This window comes from Phyllostomus hastatus, unplaced genomic scaffold, assembly GCF_019186645.2.
Source record: "Phyllostomus hastatus isolate PE091 unplaced genomic scaffold, TTU_PhHast_1.1 phas_scaffold_114, whole genome shotgun sequence".
NCBI lineage: Eukaryota > Metazoa > Chordata > Mammalia > Chiroptera > Phyllostomidae > Phyllostomus > Phyllostomus hastatus.
Genome location: NW_025334006.1, coordinates 7,475,478 through 7,496,050, shown reverse-complemented (window position 1 = coordinate 7,496,050; position 20,573 = coordinate 7,475,478). Strand labels below are relative to the sequence as shown.

Below are 20,573 nucleotides of genomic sequence, written 5' to 3'. Positions count from 1 at the left end.
CTTTCATGTCTGGGAAAGTCACCAGGTCCTCAGGCTTGGTGCAGAGGAGCACGCCACTCTGTGTAAGGTGGGCCACCCACCCGGTGAGGTGCAGGGCGGTGTGACTGGGCGGAGCACGTGAGTGCCAGTGCCTGGCTGTGTGTGTCTGTGCTTCAAGCGAGGAGGTAGCCCAGCCCTTCAGGCTGTCCCCGAGGGGCCAAGTCATTAGACTGGGAGGGACCCTCAGACATGCAAGGATGGCAGGGCCTCCCTAATTCCTGTGAAAAGATGGATCATTGACTTACCACCCATGGGCCATGGAAGCTTGTGTTATATGTGCGTGGGGAGCAGGGGGAGCAGGCAGCAGCTCAAAGAAAAGAAAGTTTTCTTAACCCATACTGTGTATCTACTCTTCACAGAGTCACAGAGAAAAATTCAGATATACTAGTATCTATTCTTTTCTCTGGATCAGAGGCTGAAAGCTTGGTGAAGAGTCAGGGAAGGCTGCAGCATAGACTGCAAAGAGTTTGCTGGGCAGCAGTGGGTCCTAACAACCCCCCAAGATTGTGTGGACTTTCTGCGAACAGCCTTAGGGGAGGTCGCTGACTTAGCAGGTTAGTGTTAAGTAGGCCTTGGGTACCAGGCTCTGGGATATGGTAAGAAGCAGCTAGACAGGCCGGGCATTTTAGAATCAGTTTGTATTTCATTCAGGGGACACTCAGCCATGGTTGTGGGACAAATTGTTCTCTTGGCACTTTCCCGGATGGCTGACGGGCAGCCACATTCACGGCCACGGAAGATGTCCCAAACGACACGGCTGGTTGGAGTTGTCCAAGGCAGAAGACTTCATAGCCCTGGGCTGGTCCCAGCCACCCAGCCACAGCCCTCTGGTCTGGGGAGGACAGTAAGGAGAAGGGGCCGTGGAGGAGGCCCTGGGCTCCGACCTGCAGCCTCTGCTTCACGGTCATTGAAACGGGGCTACCTCCAGGCACCATGATGAGCCTGGATGCATAGACTCTTCCTAATTTTCATACGGTGGCTGTAACACGGCTCTGCCATCGACATTTTATTGCTGAGGAAACTGAACCCAGGCTGAGTGTGTCCACAGACAGGTTCTTAGTTTTAACCCGTCCTTCTGCTCTGGGTAGCAGCACTTTCCCTTCCCTCCCCTCCCCTTCCCTTCCCCTCCCCTCCCCTTCCCTTCCCTCCCCTCCCCTCCTTCCCCTCCCTTCCCTTCTCTCCCTCATGGCAGAAACTATATAAAGAATAAAAGGGAAGAACCTGAACAGTGACCTGTGCCAACCCATCCCGGGAGGGCATCCTTCCAACACAGGAAAACTGCCAAGAGGAGGGGTCACCAGGGGGCAAGGGAGAGACTTTATAAAAGCTGATCTTATCTTGCCCCTGTTGACGTCTTGGGTTACACGAGCCTCCCGGCAGTGACGCTGAGGACCCTTCTCCAGAAAGGTAATGTCTGGGCCGATCGATGCGGCTGGGTCTGCCGGGGGATCCCGTTACCTGCTCAGCCTGGGATCGGCTTCTGGGCCTGGGCCTGGGCCTGGGAGGCGAAGACAGAAAGGGGCCTGGGGACCTGCCAAGCCTGGAGCTGGAGGCCAGGTTCCAGGCCCAGGGCAGGCGAAGGTGGGCTGGGCCGTAGGCTTTCCTTTACCTTCCCCCGAGACAGAACAGGCAGGCTCAGGCCCAAGGCGAATGCCCTGGAATAAAGACTCAAGAGGCACGGATGGGTCTGCGGTACGGGCACAGTTCACAGGCAAACGCACGCCCGGACTGCTGAGGCTATGGCATCACTGCCATTAGACACCGGCAAGCCCGAGGGACTGGAGAGAGGGCTGCAGGTGGCCCTCCGCGCTACTGGGGCGGGCAGGCCAGCTCTTTGCGGCAATTGGGACTGAGTAACAGGAGGGAGGGTTTCAGTTACACGAGCATTTCTTAAGCCTGTTTAGTCTGTAACCCACCTGTGCCCTTACGGGTACAAACAGCCCTTTCAGCCACCTGAGCCACCTGTGAGGAGGGGCCGCACTCGGCCTGTGCCTGCTCCAGCGCTCTCCTCCTGCTCCCCCCTCTCTCTCTCTCTGTCTCTCTCTGTCTCTCACACACACCCCTTCAGTCCTTCCCTTCCCAGAGAGTTCCCACCCTCCTCCCCCTACAACCATGGAAGTGGGCAAAGTGGCAAATACCGTGACACCCAAAGGACCCCTCTTCCTGATGCTCTTTACCCTGCCAGGACCACTGCAGGATCACTTTCCCCTGACTGCAGCGCTCAGCACGGGGTCTTGCCCCTGACGCGGGCCTATCAAATGCTCTGACTCGAGTACAGGCTGCACCCCCTGCCCAGTCCTTGAACCAGAGGCCTGGTTCCCAAGGCCCAGGGCAGAGGCGGCCTGACACCATCCCCTTGGATCCTCTGAGCCCAGCACAGGGCCGGGCACAGAGCGGGCAGGGGTGGTGTGAGAGACCTACGGGCGGGCTTGTGGTTCGGGCACAGCACTCCCAGGCACGCACAGAAAACCCTTGCCCTTCACACCATGCTCCCTTCCCGCAAACTGAGGCGCCCAGGGTGAGTGTCTCTCTGGTCCTCCCCGGCCTTCCGCACCTACTCCACCTGCCGCAGCCTCCTCCCTTCCCTCCCGGGTGCCCTCAGGCACCTGTCCCACCCTGGACTGTCCGGTTGGCAACTATTTAAAATAAGAGAGGGTGTATCAGGAGAGGCAACGTCTGCCTTTGACCTGATCTTCAGAACGAGGGAGGAACACAGACTTCTGGGTGAAGGGAATGTGTATCTTGATGGGGTTTAGTTGCCTGGGTGTTTGCATCTGTCAAAAATTTTCACATTATACACTTCCGATCTGTGCACACCACACTCTGAGTGTAAACATTATATCCTGGTTGCAAACATCTTAGAAGATCCAGGGGCCTGCTCTCCTTTGCCCGGCCAGGAGGCCCGGGGCCTCTCCTTGGTCACTAGGTCTGGCCGGGAGGCAGGACGGGTGTGCTGAGCGTCACAGCAGGCGGGCGGGCAGCCTTGGCCTAGGAGTGCTTGTGAGCCGAACCTCCCGGGGAGCGGGGCTTCACCAAACACATCAGCTCAGGCCCCCGCACCAGAGTCTGCACACGACCAGGAGGCCCGAGTTTGCCCCAGAGCAGACCCGCAGGGCCCCGGGGACCTTCATGACACCCTTTGTTACCTAACTTCGTCCCCACTGCACCACCGTGGGGCGTGCGGGGCTTCCTCTTCACACACAAAACCGCAAAGTGTCTGACACGCACAGTCACAGCCGATCCTCATTGTCTGCGGATTCCATGCTTGCGAACTGGCCCACCTGCGAGAGTTCTGTCTAATCCCCAGATCAATGCTGCAGCCTCTTTGAGGTCACTCCCGGACATGAGCGGAGAGGAGAAAACTTCCAGCGGCCACAAGCAGACGTCCCCAGCGCGGGTCTAACCGGGTCACACCGCCATGCCCTCCTCTTTTAGTTCTCAGTGTCAGTGTGTGTCCTTTTTGTGGTCTACTTGGTGTCCCACTTTTCATTTTCTGTGCTTTTTCTTGGTGATTCTGCTGTTTAAAGTGGCCCCTAGGAACCCGGTCAAAGTCCTGCCCCATGTCCCTCAGTGCAAGAAGGCTGTGACGTGTCTCATGGAGAAAATACTTGTGTTAGGTATGCTTCCTTCAGGCACAGACCATAGTGCTGCTGGCTGTGAGTTCAAGGTTCATGTGAAACATTACATATGAAATAAGGTGTCTTTGAGCAGAAACACACACAGAATGTGGTTATGTATTGATGGGGTGACCAAAATGTTGTGACCGGATGCTCATAGACACCTAGCTCTGTATTTTTCCTGGGAGCCGCGGTTCAGCATTCATGAACTTGGTATTGAAAGTGACTTCATAAAGTACCACAGATAATGAGAATCGACTGTTCTTGTCCAATATCTCGTAGCATGTTAGGGAACTACCTCACACTGATTTCCATGGTAGTCCTCCTTCCAGGGTCCTGCTCCCACTGCGGCATTCTGGGCAAGGGGGGCACCCCAGCCCCAGCAGTGCTGAGTGACAGGCATAGAGAAAGCCCCTGCACAGCCCCTGCTTTCTGAGCTGCTGTGCTTCATGAGGGCTGTACTGAAAGGACCCTTGAGGAAAAGACGCGCAGACTTCGGAGTAAGACATGACGCCAGGTTAACGGCAGGGAGGGGAACGCAGCAGGAGCACCTACCACTCAGAGGAAGGCCGTGTGAGGCTGGGACAGCCGCGGGGAGGGAAGGATGCAGTTCAAGTAGAGCCATCGGCACCATCAGTGGGGGTCAACAGAAGTCATAAGAGGCAGGGCTCTCGGTCCTGCCCCACCTGTGCTGAGACCCCTGCCCCATGCCCCCCTTGCATTTTACACACTGCTCAGTTCCTAGTGCCCTTCACCCCCGTGATCTCATCTGATTCTCCCGAGACTCAGGAGGTGGGCAGGTCAGACATCACCATCTCCCATTCAGAGATGAGGAGCCGGGATGCCACCCCAGGTTGCTGCACGGCTGGGGGGGATGTGGACTCTGGACTTGGCAGCAGAAGCCTGAAGTTCATGTCCATGTCCATGTTCCTGAGGCCACCCTGAGAGCAGATACGCCGGCCTCCCAGTGCCGCCCGATGGCCTCCTTCATGAGCTGCCTGCACTTCACCTTGGCCCCACTCCACCCAACTTCTGCCACTTGACAGGAGGCAGGTGTTATGTTACTAAAGGGGAAACTGAGGCCGTGCAGGAAGTAATTTCTGGTACCTCCTCCTCTCATTCCTGTTTGAACTCAGCTCTGAGGGGTGGGGGGAGGATGGGAGATGGGCAGCCGCTGTGTGCCTTCTCAGAGCCTGGGAGCCCCTGCTCCTCACAGGGGCTCAGTGCTGGGTGGGGCTGGCCAGCGTCAGGGGGCAGGGTCAAAGCTGGCATGGACACCTGCCTTTGGGTCCCATAGGCGTAGAATGTCAGAGAGGAGCCGGCTCTTCTGATTGCCCTTGAATGATGCCAGGTGTGGGAGCCCAAGCCAGGAGCAGCTGAGCCATCCTTGGCCAAGCAGAAAGCCACCTGGCCTGAGGTCCCTGAGAAAGCAACGGGTCCAGAGCATGGACCGTTTCTGAGGGGCCCCGCTGTGCGGGACAAGGAAAGTGACTTCCTTTCTGCCCCGCTGAGTATCACCCAGGACTGATGAGTACTGATCTGAATTCTGAACGCAATCTCGTCCATCCTCTGTCATACCGGCCAGTCTTGGGCTCCGCCACTCTGTTATGATATCCAGCTTTGTGTTCGCTCCTACCCCCAGGTTCTGATTATCCCTGAGTGACATGTACTTCGGTGCACATCCGTGGGTCTCCATTTTCCCCCACCATCGAATCCCGGAGGGATTTCAGACCCTCTCTTAAAGAACGCAAGGACTCACTCTGCCTGAGATTGTCACCCAGAGATGAGCGTGTGTCTTGCCCTTGGAGAGGATGTGTTAGAATTGAAGAGGCTGTTTCTAACTTTCAGAGGCACCCCTGGGTGGGGGTGGGGCAAGGTCCTGCCCCAATATTCCTATAGTTAAAAATGATCAGTAAGTGTGACCAGTGAGGGAGGACAACTACAGTCCTTTTCCTTAACTTATAACACTTTATTCTCCGTTTTGTCCGGCTCACAGGCCTCCGGTTGCAAGTGTTGACTAGAAGCCTGGGGTTCCGGCAGCAAGAGCTTGCCTGGGACCTGATCCCGTCAGGGTGGGGCCCAACTATTGCTCGTTTCTCCAGTCAGTCAGGGCATTTGCCAGGCTCCTCTGCCTGGCTAGAGGTTACCGTCTGCCTCCTCTGCACACCGATGCCTTCCTCCCGCTCTTCAAGCATGAAAGGGAGCCGGCACAACAACGCACATAGGCAGAGGGCCCAGCCCTTGGGACAGAGCTCATCTGGCCCCGTGTCCCCAGGCCCAGGGTGCTGTGACAGCCAGCTGACAACAGAGGGGGTGTTCCTGGGGGCTACCCACTTGAACGGCACCAGAAGAGTCTCCAGTACCAGGAGGTTCTGGGGGGGATGCCGGAGAATGGGTTAAGTGGATGCCGAGTCACTGAAGGGACAGTATGGATCGCGCCCATGATTGAGTGGCCCACGGGAGCCTTGGGAAAAAAGTCCAATGCCTTTTCCCTGCTGTTTAGCCCTGGAGCATCAGCCTATAATCAAGTCACAGTCAGAAACGGCCGGGATCTCCCTCTGGCCCTCCAGGGCACAATTATCCAGCATGATTCCACATCCTGGCCCATCATCATTCCCACATTGCCATTGCTATCTATCTTATAGGGATTTGGCAATTTAAATTGAAATCAGGACAAAAGAGGGAAGATAAAATTTGCAAATGATACAAGGAAGGAAGAGTAAGCAAAGACAGGGGGAGAAGAGAGGTCAAAAGGAAGGAGTGAAGCTAGAGACGATGAGGAGGAGGAGGAGAGTTACGGGGGAAGGGCGCGGCAGGAGGAAGCTGCCGGCGGTACTCACGTGTTGTGGAGCACACACCAGCCGCAGTGCGGGTCCCCCGAGCCCAGGCAGTCGCTGCAGCTCCGATACTGACCGCAGGACTCCACGGGGACTCTGGTGAGCTGGGACGGGACAACAAGCGAGAGAGTGGTCAGGATTTTGCAGAACACGCAGTCGTTCACAAGAGGTTGCACTCTAGCAGGTGTATCCCCTAAAACAGTGTGGGAGCGGGAAGGGATCGAGAATCCCGGAACTGAAAGGGACCTAGAGGATCGTATTTGAGCAGGTGGCCACATAAGCGCCCAAGGGAGACACCCACCTGTTGTTTTCATAGAAATCTCTGGGAATGGACTCCAGAGAGGTCATATTAAAATGTTATAAAAGGCACTTACATGGTCTACAGTTACATTTCCTTACCACCAAACCCCCAAAACATCTCTACAAATATCCAGTCCAACACATATCTGTTTCTTCTCAAGGCAATAAGCTCAAATGTTTACTCGTTCTCCATTCTTGTTTCTCTTTTGCCAGAGTGTTTTGCCTCCTTCTCAGTCTTTCTCCTTCCTAATTTTTGTGGTTCCAGAGGGCCCTTAACCCAAGACCAAGGCCTTCACTTTCTCTTTCTCCGTGCCCTTAACAAGGTGTAATAAACTCGCTCCGCAGCCATTACCTGCCTATTCTGTCTTTCTCATAATGTTGGCCGACTGGCTCTGAGAGTTTTTCACTCTGGTGCTTTCAAAGGGCAGCTGTTACTTCTCCTACCCACACCCTTTTCATGATGAGAGGTTTCCTGTCCCGGCCCCAAACCTGACATTCGCTTTCACCAGCCGCTTGTTAACGTATTAATAAAATGTCCCATGTGACGCTGCTGCTTGGCCCAGGTGCTTCCATTTCCAGCGTGCTCCCAGGACCTGCTCCGTCCCTTTGTCTTCCAAGGAAGCTCTGCCCGGTGTCTTTGACAGGACTTCTCAGGACCTGATAACGTTGCACGCACTTAATACCGACCCACAGGATTGAACGGAATTTTAATATTTTTCTATACAGCCTTGGCCTTCACTCTCCATTTTGCCTGTTTCTTCTCTACAAAATCCTTGTACTTATTTATTTTTATCAATCATCTTTTTCCAGGTGGGATACATTTTTATCTCGATGGGGGATTTCTTACCTAACCTTTCAGCTCGAGCTAAGGGAATTGGATACGGTCATCTTTTTCCGTTTCTCGCCATCGAGCGGCAGGCACTGGGAAAGGAAGCCACGCAGGCCTGACAAGCATGGAGCTTCCTAAGCAAAGGCAGAGTCTGGGTTTCCCCTGCTGCGCGGGGGAGGGGGCCAGGGAGGAGCATCTGCCTCTGTAAACTCCTGCACCGCCTGGCAGGGGCGGCGTGTAACGCACGCGCAGGCAAACTGGCACCAGCGCCTGCTCAGTGAGTCTCGGAACTCCCTTTTGGAACTACTCAATAATTAATTCTATTCTCTCATGATCTCCTTTTCCTTTCTACCTTCATTTTCCAATTCCCTTTATATATCTTTTTGTTGTTGTTGTTTTTCTCAAGTACACACGGAGTATTCTTAACGGCCACGCTCCATTTTCCCTTCTTCCCAGGTACCTTTTAGCTTCCTTTTCCCATTCTTACGGCTTTCTTTGCCCTTGGCCTTGGGGACCCTTTCCCCACATTCTCAGATGTCTTTTCGTATGTTTAGAATTTTATCTTTTCTTTTATTACCACTTATGTGATCAGCAAGAGCCATGCTTCAGCTCTACCCACATATAACCTTCCCATTTTCGTAATTAATCCTGACAATCAGTTTCTTACAAATTATCCTGCTGACTCCCCACACGGCCAGGAACTTGCCCTCTTCCCATCGCTCCCTTAGTTTCTTTCCATGCCTCCTAAATGGGGATAGACGTGCTGGTCCTATAAGCCTATAAATAATGGCTCCCAGCCCAAAGTACCTGGACTCGTAGAAATTCATGAGTGCTGATGAGGTCCACAAGCTATTTTCAATATTTCCAAAAGCCTAATGGAACTTGAATTGTTGCTGGTTTCTGTTTCTATGCATACGCAGTGATGAATGTCCCATATTAAGAATGGGAAATATATTATTACTTAATCAATGCAGTTTGTTTAGTAGGCAAAACTCTTTCAAAACATGATGCCTGGAGGGGAAAAAAGTCATAAAAGGGGCCACCGATGGTGAAAGCTGGTAACTTAAGCACATAATAATGTTTCCATGTGTTCCAGCTGCTCGTCTGGCACTACGTCGTTTGCATGGTCTTAAGGAGAAAATCATGACTTGCTCAATCAAAAGCATTTTCTTGGTCTAAACTTAATTAGTACCCTCCCCAGCTTCTCCCACGGACACGCTCTATAATTTGTCTCGGACTGACGTGGCCTGGGTCTCCGGGGCATGCAACATAAAGAGCCAGCTGCATGGCCAATCTGACGTTCTCGAAGCCTTTGCATTCCGATTTCTAAAAATAGCTCGCAATTGGTGCTTAATACCCGAAAGCACGTTCTCTCTTGATGTCAGGCAGGAGTCACTTGTGTCGGGCTGGGAAGAGTGTGAGAGCTTGCAGAGCTGGGTTCAAGTTCTGCCTCACGGTTGTCTGGCAGAGAGACCCGACTGGGCCTGAATCTCAACTTTTCTCATCTGTAAACATGGGGATAGAAATGCCCCGCACCAATTCCCAGAGTTTTTCGAAGCACAGATGACCCAGTAGGTATGAAGCTTCGTACATGACGAAGCACATTACAAGTGATTTTTCGTGTTCTCTTTGTCATTAGTACCCATGGTTGATTACACTGTCACTTTTTCTCTCTCCCACACCACAGGGGACTGCTCTGACAGTCTTCCCCAGCCTCATGAATGCGGTTGGGAACTCAACGGGCCTTGAAAAAGTTTTCTTCTTTTATATCTTGAGCATATCATTTCCTCCTTGAACTGTGGTGTCTGCCCCTAAATTGTTCATTGTTTCACCTTTGGGATGAAACCCTGGTGTTATCCCAGCTTCCTGGACCGATTCAGTGCCTTTATCAGCTGCCGTAACAGTTTTGTATCTTTCTTTGCTTTCCACGTAGGCGCACCCCTGTGGGGCAGAGGCCTAAGTCCTGAACAGTTTTTATCAGACTCAGCTCTTTAAACTTTTACTTTCAGGATCTTTCTATCTACTTTTTAAAGACATTTTAAAAAATTACTCTGCTCAACTTTATCTAGGTTTTCTCCACTCTTTTGAAAGCATGGATGCTAAAACTGGAGGAGCCAATGGGATTCTGACAGACCAAGTAGAAAGGTTACTATAAATTGAGAGCCAGGTGTCACACCCCTTGCCTTCCCAGGGTTTCCTGAAGAAGGCTAGGCCAAGGGAAATCTCCATAGTCACACGGTCAGGCAGTGTTCTCCGGCACGGCCTAGCTCCCCCAGCCTGATCCCAACCTACCTCATTGCATTGTCTCACTCCCCACCCCACGGGTAATTCTGGAAAGTATCAGAAAATGTCCTGATGCTTTAAATCACGTTTGAAAACCAGATTTAGTCCACCATTTATCTTGGTGCAATTTTCTTCCCAAATAGCTCTGGTTACCTTCCACACATCGCTGTTGAGTTTCGCAGGTAGCCAGGTGGCTCCTGAGTCACCTTGGCTCTACATTTCTCCCTCCCCTGATACCTCGATTCTCCACCCACTCCAGACACCAGACAAAATGCTCTCTTGCATCCCCCATCGCCGGCTCCTCTCCTGACCCCGGAACACAAACCACTCCAGATGCAGATACACACGATTAATTAAAACCACCCCACGCTGATTCAAGTCTTAAGCTACCGTGCCGGGCATGCTAATTAACAGAGTGAGGGAATTCAGACCACAGGAAGAGGTGAAAAAAGAAAGTCATGGAGGGGGGCTTCTGCCTGGAGAACAAATCAGGTGGCCATGTGGCCTGAGGTATCTTAGTGATGGATGACCTCAGAGACCACAAACGACTGCGTCTGTCCCCTGGCCAGGGGACTCCAGGAAAGGTGTTGGCTAATGTGGCTGCAATCACTCCTCCACTGCTTCTAAGACAGGAGCCTCAGCACATGTCAGAACCTCTGTGTGCGCCTACACGGTGCTGGGGGAGAAGGGGGTCCCTTGGGTGGAGGGATTAGGGTGGGGCCTGCACGTAGTCTTCTTGACACATTCTACCAGCTTTCTGCAAAAACCTATGGGTAGTATGGCCCACCCTCAGAAAAAGAAACATAGAATCAGCATAGAGTCTAGCAATTTCACCTCTGGGTACCCATCCAAAAAAATTGGAAGCGAAGACTTGAACAGACCCTTGGACCACTGTGTTCACGACAGCATCACTCACGACAGCATCACTCACAACAGCCAAAAGGTAGAAGCAACCCAATGTCTGTGGACAGGTGAATGGGTATACACAAGATGGTATATACATACAGTGGAATATTAGTCATCCTTACGAAGGAAGGGAATTCTAACACGTGGTCCCGTACAACACAGATGAACCTCAAGGACGTTATGCTAAGTGAAAGAAGCCAGTCACAAGGATACAAATATTGTGTGATTCCACTTATAGGAGGAGGTATCTAGAATAGTCGAATTCATCAAGACAGAGTAGAACAGTGCTTGCCAGGGCCTGGGGGAAGAGAATGGGGAGTTAGTCTTCAGCTGGGGAAGAGGAGAATAACTCTGGAGATGGGTGGTGGTGATGGTTGCAGTGCAGTGTGAAGGTACTTGTTGCCACCAAACGCTTAAAAACGGATAAGATGGCACATTTTATGTTATGCATGTATTACCACAACCAAACATTGAGGAAGAGCCTATGGGCCAGATGTGAGAACACCTATTCTCTGCTCAGCTTCCAGGGCCAAGGGGGAGAAGCTTTCTGCTGGCAGATGACCAAACCCATGTTTATGAAATATTCTGAGATCCCTGAGTGAAAAAGATAGACATCGTTACTGTTTTCAGTTCAACTTCAAACGGAAGGGTTTTGGGTGCATGTCTCTTGTCGTGTACGTGTATACGACTGGATGTGTCACACTCACACTCACGCTCTGCACCTCCACGTCCTCAGTGGGAAAAACAGCGTCACAGCCGTGTTCTGCTGGGACCATTCCTCACCTCCCACCCCTCCCAAGAGGCACAGGGAGGAGGGGCCTAGGATTCAAATAGTTCCTGTGAGTCAGGTGGCCCCTGAGTGTGGCCAGTTCTCGTGTTCCTGCTCATCCTCCGAGTTGGCATTGCTCATTCCCAGGTACGATGATGAAACCCCTGCCTGCCCACCCCCACCCCTGCCTCTCTCTCGCCCTCCATTGCCTTTCTGGGAATCACAGTGATTTGCCTTATCCTTTTGCCACCAAGGTCAACTGCCTTAATATACGTAGTTTCTGTCTGGTTTTGAACTATTGTGAACAGAATCATCACCTCTACTCCCTCACCTGTCCAGCCCCATGACCAAGGCCATGAATTTACAAACAGTGGCCTGGGATAGGAGGACAAGGAGTAATTGGGAATACAGCAAGGGTTCCACACAGGATTTCAACCCAGGGCCTTGGCCTTTCTATGCTTTTGCACTCTGAGCAGCAGAGCCCTTTGCCTGGATGGCCTGGGGCCTGGGGGTGCTCAGGGCAGCTGGAGGAATTTCCCCAGTTCCCTGGAGCCTGGGCCCCACTGGCCAGCCCCTGCCTTGTTTCCCTGATATTTTGAAAGATGCTTTCCTCTGGCAATAGGGTTCCCCTTTGCCTGTTGCCGTTAGCATTGCAAAGGGAGCCTGTTGCTATGCAGATTACATTCAGGAATGTTCCGTAGACAGAACATATAGTTTCTGTGTGTACCTCTAATTTGTTTAAGCATATGACATTCTGGTCAAAATGTGAGTTATTGCTTCATCTCTCTTCTTATAATTGGATGCTAATGCTATAGTAGCTACACTGAGCCTGATGGTGGGAGTTAATTTAAATGTCCAAAAAACTTCTTAAGTACCCAATTTCCTTCAAAACTGTCAAAAAAAGAAAAAAAAAGAGGCCAGACTACCCATTAAGAAACTCCAGGAGAGTTTCTGCTGGGGAGCTGTCAAGCTGTGCACATGCTGTGCCTGGTGCCCGCCGTCCCTCATCACCATCCTACCCTCTCCTGCCCCCAAGCAAAGGAAGTGGAGTTGGAAAACTCCGTCCTTTCCTAGAAAATGAACTCAGCAGTGCACGTGGCTCTCAGTGCCACGGTCCTAGGGAGCCCCTCAAAGCCTCTCCAGGGGCCTTTCTTTCCTTTGATGGCCTCTGGTCACCATTCCAGGCTCCATTTTGCTGACTTGGGGCCACTTGTCTCCCCATGGGTCTAACATGAGACGTGACTTTGCAGAGCCCCTGTCTCTAAGCCCTTCGCTGCCCAGACTTGACCTTGTGGTAGGGGAGCCGTGTGGCTCAGGAAGCTGTGCTTATTTCAAGTGATGCCCCATGCCGGGAACACAGTCACTCACCTCTTCTTTGCTCATAGATGGCAGGTACTTTTGACTGTGCAGACGGGCAAGACAGGCAGAAGCCAGGAGCCTGGTCACAGGCTATGGCAGACGGTGCCACCCGTCCCAACTCTTCTACCAACCCCGCCTGGCCTCCTGGTGAATGGAGAGGCTGCGTGTGCTTCCCAGCCCTGGACCGTGGGCTTGGTCTCAGGTCTTGATTTTAGTCAATAGGAAGGCAGCAGGCACAAGGTTAAGGCTTAAGGTGTGCTTATGTGGTTGGCCTTGCCCTCCTGAGCTTCTGTCATTGCCACAAAAGGAACTCCCCCATGTAGCTGCTTCCTCTTCAGCCTGGACCCCAAGCAAACCCACATGGGGCAGACCTGAGCCTGACACACGCGGAGGGGATAAGCCCAGCTGGCGGGGCAGCTTGAAGCGGGACTGCCCGGCGAGCATAGCCTGAATCGGCGGACATGCAATGACTCTCAGGCCCATGACTACGAGAATCTGTGCTTTTTATTGTTTGCTGCTCAGTTTGGGGGTGGCTTGTTACGCAGCTTCATTGTAACAATAGCTAACCGATACAGGTGCGAGGCAGAAAGTCACACCAGGGTGCAAAGGCCTGGGGAAGATAGAAGGAAGAAGCTAAATTGGGGTTGCAGTGTAGTAGTTTATTTTTAACTTGAGTATCACAGGTTATATGCACCTGGTTCCGTGGTGGGGAGATTATTAAAAACTGGATCAAACATGACAAATGACTCTTCTCAGTATCTCCCAGGCTGAGCAAGATTTCTTAATTCCATGACGATATATCTGCAGGTGTCAGGGAGGCTCAGCCCCTGAGAGAAGCACCGGAGAAGACTCTGGAAAGGGAATGCAACTCTCCAGATGTGCAGCTGCCTGGAAGCACAGCTGCTCGTCGGCACTCTGTCCTGACGCCCTGGCTGCCCCAGTGCTGGGAAATGATTTTATCCACTTGGCAGGAATAAAAGCTCCTCCAGAACGGTTTGCCTTGAACTTTGCAACTCCTCCTGCCTGTCCCTGGCCATGGACTAATGCAGCAGGGGCCCCACTTGGGAACAGACTGGTGCGCAGGGCACAGCAGCCTGGCTCTCACCATTGTCCATACCTGCTTCTAGGCAGGAGTTCTGGGGTCAAGGTCATGGATACTCAGAACAGCAAGCACGGTAGCCCCAGAGCACGAAGCTCGGGGAGCTGAGGCCCTGAGCTGTAACGTGCTCTGGGTGTCTGGGTGACCATGAACACATCCTTTCCCTTCAGTGTGTCTCCATGGAGCTGTTTTCAGGGAGGGGACCCAGGCCTCCTCTGCCGTGGAGAACTGGTCACAGAATACTACTATACTAATACAATAGTCTGGGAAGCTCTTTGCAAATGAAACATAGCAGATGTTGTGGAGGGCTGCAATTTGCTGCTATTAATAAGTATAAATGCCTAATAGGAAGCCAGTTTGCTCTGGAAACTAGGACAGCCAAGGAGCAAGCGTTGATGCCGGAATCGTCAACATATGCTGCTTCTCATTAGCAAATGGAAGGAGCTGAGAGAGAGCTCTCAGCGTGCGCTCTGCAGAGCCTGGGGAAACCACCCCAGCCTCGCCCCTCCCAGTGTGGGCTGTGCCCCAGTGGCTCACGCTGGTTACTGTGATTAGCCATGGGTGTCCCTCAGACCCCCTTCTCTGTTGTGCAGACAGAAAAGCCACAACTCAGAGAGGCTGCAGCTCGCCCAAGGTCACACACAGCAGGGTGGTGGCCAGGGTGGAAACTGAAGCGAAGCTGGGGCGGCAGCCTGCCTCTGGACCCCTGCGCACACTGGCTGCCTGCCTACAGCTCAGGGGGCTGAGAACCGCTGGCCCCTCCCCTGAGCCCAGGTTCTTGGGTTGGAAACGTAACAGAATTGCAGGCTGCTTACTCTAAGCCAAAAAAGTTTGACTGAGTCCAGGGGCTGAGGGACCCCTCCAGTGGGCAAAGAGGCCCATCTCCGTCCGAGTAGGAGCCCTACAGAGAGATTGACACAGGCCTCAGTGCAGCCTCCTCCTCCAGGGAGACTTCCTGGTTCCTTCAAACGTGAGTAGAAAGGAAAACAGAGTTTGGAATAGCTTTATGTAAGTGCCAAGGGAGAAGAAGAGATTTGGGGAAGAGGCCTAGGTTTGATTCCCGCATCTGCCACTTCCTGTGTGACTGGGACAACTTACCTAACCTCTCGGAGCCTCCTTTCCCTCATCTGATAATCACAGTAAGCACCCTGAAGGGCAGTTTTGAGGATTAAGATAAAACATATGAATGCCAATTACAGTTAGTGTGATGCCAATACCAATGCTTTGTCTGTTGTTCCAGCATCTTTCTCAGATAAAGTGCCCCCAGGAGGGAGAGCTGGGGCGTGAAGTTCTTCATCCCACACCTAGAGCTCAGCTCAGGCATAGCAAAGGAAAAGTGATGAGCAAGAGAGTGCCTGCTTGCCTGGAGTGCGTGATGAATGAATGAACGAATTTGGTTCCTGTCGATCTCCAACACATCGCAAGGACCTTATGGAGATAATGGATGTGATGATCTTGGCTCTACCCTAAAACCTGTAATTTCAGGATTATTGCCACAGGTTCATCTCTCAGTGTACATGTCAAACTCTCTCCCCTCTTTGGGCGATCAGGTTCACATTCACACGATATATTTGGAGGCCTGACCTCCGGGACTGGGATGTTGCAAGGTGGGTTTTCCTAGGCAAGCCGACCCAGTGCATTTGACAGAGGACATTGGCAGCCACACCCACATCCTGCCCAGAGAGCCGCCCAGCCAACGTGCCAGGTGCCGGAGATGGCAGGGACCTGCACAGAGTCAACAAACCAAAAGGGACAAGGTAACCATCCAGCTGCCCGTCCTCTCGTGTTTCAGGTGAACCTCAGTCGCTGCAGGGGTTTTAGTGCAAAGACAACACCATTTTCTAGATACAGACTCTTGACTTCTGCTGACTCAACCCTGGGGTTGGGGCTGGAGAAAGAGGTGGAGCCTGGGGGACCCACACCCCCTTGGGGGCTGTGAGCCTCCCTCCCCACCCCCAGGCCCAGCAGGTGGGAAGGAGCCTTTGTCCCCGGGATCAAAGTGCTGCTGCTCCTTTCCAGCCCTCTTTCACCAGGCGACACAGACAGAGGCCACAGCCCCTGAGAACTGGGACTAGGGACCTGCTGGTGTGAGTTTCCCAAGCTCAGTCTGCTCAAGGGGGGCCTTTGTTCCAGCAGCCAAGGAGAGCAGGGAGGGGAAGGAAAGGGCAGGCACAGTGACATCTCGCAATCCAGGCCCACAGCTGAGCCACGCCAGTCCCGAGACTTATGCAGAGACCCCCTGGCAGGACGCTGTGGGCAGTGGCAGGACAGCTGGCCACCCTCTTCCCAACCCAGCATCTGACCCTTCCTCCAGCTTCCTTCTGTCAAGGGCATTGCTGGCCAGAGTCCCCAGCGGTTGTCTGACTGTTCGAACCAGAGTGGTTGGGTGCCAATGATACACTGGTGTGAGCGAAGGCATAAACCATGGCCTGAGGGTACGTGCACAGGCGCGCATGCCTGGTGGTAACAGGAGTGGTGTTTGCACACACCTATGGGCAGAGAGAGTTCCTGGGCTCGGGAGAATGTTTTCAAATAGACACGGCTTTTCTTGCAGACATCCCTGTCTGGGCAGGTGGCGCCTTTGAGTAGCAGACAAACATCTTCCTGCAGAAAGGAATTCGACCCTGGGAAATATCTTGGTGTCCGAATGAGTGGAAACTGATAACCCTCCGAGGGGAGCCTCTTAGGTCCCCTCAACATCCGGCCGTTTTTCAGGAGGCTGGTGCTGCTGGCTTAGGAAGCAGGAGACACACGCAGCACAGACGCCTGAAGAAGCCTGACTTCTCTTCCTCCACCCTCGCTCCCTGCCCCCCGGGTAGCTGCCTAACTTTCCCAGACCTCTGGGAGCTCCACTTGTGGGGCCGGGGACCCAGCCTGCTACTGGGGAAGAGGAAGACCGTCCTCTGATGTCTAAGTATCCTTGGACACGGGTCATCTCTGCCCACACGGACTAAATTGTCTTCCTCGCTAAGAGGGGGTGCTCTGCAGCAGTTCTTCAACTACAAAAGGACAACGGCTTCAAACGACAGCCCTTCAAAAAGGCTGTTTTGCTTCATGCACCATCAGTCGGGGTTTAGATGGGTCGCGCCTTTTCGAGGAGTAATTTGGCAGATATTAATAAAACCTAAAATTATCTAGCAATCTTCCCGTTGGAGTCTTTACCGCAGACACACCAGCACCTGGGTGAGGCGCATGGCTGTGGCTCGCACAGGGTGAGGGCCCCTTGGAAGCTCTTACAAACTGTCCACCCTTACAGGGCTGGCTAGATACGCCACATCCATACTTGGAGGTAACGCGTGTCTGCACCGCTGATGCGGGAAGATATCCGTGACCCATCTTTGAGTCAAAAAAGCAATTTTCAGAAAAGCACATTGACTCAATTTTTGTTTTTGAGAGAGAGTTCTGTAGGTATGTATTCATATGCCCACACGCGTGTTTTTGTGTGAAGACTAACTCCCGGAGAGCCAGTGCAACTGCTGACAGTGGTCAGCTCCGGAGAGTCTGACGTTTTCGCAGACAGGGTATAATTAAAACGTTTTTTTTTTTGACTTGGAAATTAAAATAATTTTCAGGTGATGCACTAACCTTTCGTCTTTGAAACCAAATTGGCTACCCTTATTTTAGGGTCAAAGCGTTAATGTTTCATGATAACCATATGATTTCGAACATTTGGGAACCAAGAAAAGGGCCCGTGGCTGATTGGTCTGTCCCTGTGGGTGAGCTTTATGGGGACCAGCCCCTGGAGGTTGTACCCTGGGGAAGGGTTTTTTTTTCCCTTGCAAAATTAACTAACCCGCATCGGGGATTGCAGGGGGGTCATTGTTTGAGGAGGTAGCTGATTGAGTGAGCTCACCTGTCCACCCAGGAGCTCCCCTCAGGAAAACACATCACCTCCCCCCAACACGGGCACGACTCTGTCTCCCCGTGGGCGGACTACGCAAGGACCAGGGCCCCCCTGCCCCCTGCTCACGGTCCGCAGCATTCAGACCCCCTCACATGGTGCTGGTCGGGTCCGCACGGCTTCCACCGGGAGGGTCCCGGAGTGCTGCGGCATCGCAGAGCCGGGGGTCCTCACCGGGTCCCTAGTCCTGGACCTGCCCTTAACTTGCTGGGAGATGTTGGCAAGTGTCCTCTCTTTTCAGGCTGTCCCTTGTCAGACACAAATGGATCCCTGTTGTCCTTTTTACCTGGAAGATTCCACCATCACGAATTATCTTAAGGCTGGAAAAGCCTCCAGACATTGTATTCCAAGATTGTTCCCCATTTGATTCTCATCTTGGTAACTTAATCTGTCTGAGTCACAGGGAGGGTCCGGCTGCTCCTTCCCCAGGTCTTGAAATGTTGAAAATGTGAGGTGATATCACACGGAGATGCACTGTGTTTCCGAGAAAGGAAATCACCACAGCTCCAGACCATCAGCTGCAAAACCAGCCGTGTCTGTCACCACCTTCTCTATCTACCATGAACGTGAACTGCTGTGAGTGAGAGGTCACTGTGCACAGGAGTGACGGGATGGAAGGAGCACAGGCCTTTGGTCCCGGTCTTGGGTTCAAATCCTGGCTCAGCCACTTGTCAAATGTGTGACTTCGGGCCAGTTACTTATGACACGGGGCCTCAGTTTCCTCCTGTGTGTAGGGGTCTGAGAAAGGTGCTCTGCCAGTTAGTGACAGGCCGATCCTGGTACATAGTCAGTGTTTGGCAATATCCTCTCTTTAACTGGGACGACAGTGCAGTTGGGGCACTCAGTTGTGCCAGGTAGGCTTCCCACTGCCCAGAGCTGATCCCACTGGACTGTGGCTGTGGGTCAGTTGGTTTCCATTAAGGTTCATCAGCGAGGGGCGAGGGGTGAGGGGCGAGGGGTGAGGGGCGAGGGGCGAGGGGTGGTGATGGTGGTACGTCCGCTGCACACTGTGTGCAGCTGGGCCATCTGAGCTGCGTCAGACTGAGGCTGCGGATAGATTTCTCCTTCTGAAACGAGAAGCGGCTGGTCGGGGCTATATTTAGACGGAGCCTCAGCCAGGTCAGAAATAATCGCTGTCCTGGAGCGGGGGTGGGATGGGAGGAGGGGCCCGTTCCTGGCTGGTGCGGGCCCTTTCTCAGAGGACCTGCATGGCATGGCCCGGGGGAAGGCCAGGGACCTCAGCTGCCCTCTCTCTTGGGAACAGGGATGAGCAGCCCCTGAGTGAAACGTCACTGCCTGTGTCAGACAAGCTCACAGCTGGGGGGCCTGGGAGAGGGATCCGGGCGTGCAGAGCCCTCGGGGGCAGTGGGGCAGCGTGGAGCAGGCGGTGCAGCTGCTAGGATCTGGGCTGTGTGATCTGAGGGGTTGCCATTCACATCCTAGCTCTGCCACTTAATAGCTTGGTCAGGCACTTAACATTTTCAAGCCTCCAAAAGGTTATGCAGATGAAATAATATAATACATGTAAAACACTCAGCACCGTTCCCTGAGCATCTGCGCCAAATAAATGGCGGCTATCTCTGCGGCGATGACAGCCACGGCCCGCTCGCCCTTTGGTTTGCCTCTCCTTCTGGAACAGATAACGTTCCCTCAAATAAAAAGTTCAGCTTTAAAGTTCGCCTTTAATGGTTTCCAGATGTGTGCCTGTGACGCTGAGTTCTTCTGCTGTTGTTACCTAATCAGACGTGCTGGGAAGGGAGTGAGAACTCGCGAGAACTTGCAGTGGGACCTCATGATCTTATTTCTGACCCGTCAGCTCCACCGACTGACCCTTTGTCACAGGGGCTGGGGTCTACCGTCAGCCCCGAACTTTCCAGCCAGTTTCCTGCCTCCCCTTCCCTCTCTGGCTGCTCTAACCGCTTCTCCTCTGCTCTTGAATAGGAGAGGGCAGGAAGAGGGGGTGGGGGAGCCCTGGGAATGAACTTCATTGCCCACAGCACCTGGGAAAGTCAGCTGAAGCTAGGGAGCCGTGCTAACTCGTAGCTGACACGAAGTCAGGGCTATCTGGGGCCTTAATTTATGCGGCTTCTCCCCTGACCTCTGCGAACAGGCATAATCCGAAGTTGGCTGCAGGGCTGGGCGAGGAAATCGTGCTGGCTCCTGGCCAAACACGAGGGGCCGTGCTGTGTGTCGGCATGTGGGTACATCGGTTGGCACGGCGCGCCCGGCAGGCCGGGGTCGGCAGCGAGGCCCAGCACGGGGGGGTTGGCACGGAGTCCGGCGGCCCCTGCTGTGACAGGGACACGAGGAAGCAGCCTCCAGACAGGATGACACACGGGCGTTTGCTGAGTTTGCAAACAAACCGGCAGGATGCGGGACTGATGCAGCAGCAAGGAAACAAAATGCGACAATTTCGGGCAGGTAGCGTGCCATCGGTGCAGTTCATTTTACAAAGCTTTCTCCTCCATGAAGCTGCCTGGGAAGGCTGCTGTGAACGTAGCCTGACCTGGAGCAGGGTCCCGGATGTGCTGGGGGCTGGTGTGGGGGGTGGGACTCTCTTCCTAAGCTCCCAGGCCGCCGCTGGCTGAGCAAGGACCACCTCAGGGAACCTACCGGCTCCAGGGGAGAATCAGG

General features: G+C 53.3%; 1 protein-coding gene across 2 annotated transcripts in view; it reads right to left on the bottom strand.

Moving 5' to 3' along the window:
* PLXNA4 (plexin A4) overlaps window positions 1-20,573 on the bottom strand; it is a 414,442-nt gene that overhangs the window by 95,930 nt on the left and 297,939 nt on the right. For both annotated transcript variants that reach the window (XM_045855525.1, XM_045855526.1), the window contains exon 5: window positions 6,497-6,597. In XM_045855525.1, the coding sequence (XP_045711481.1) occupies window positions 6,497-6,597 (101 nt within the window). The remainder of the gene's footprint in view (window positions 1-6,496; window positions 6,598-20,573) is intronic.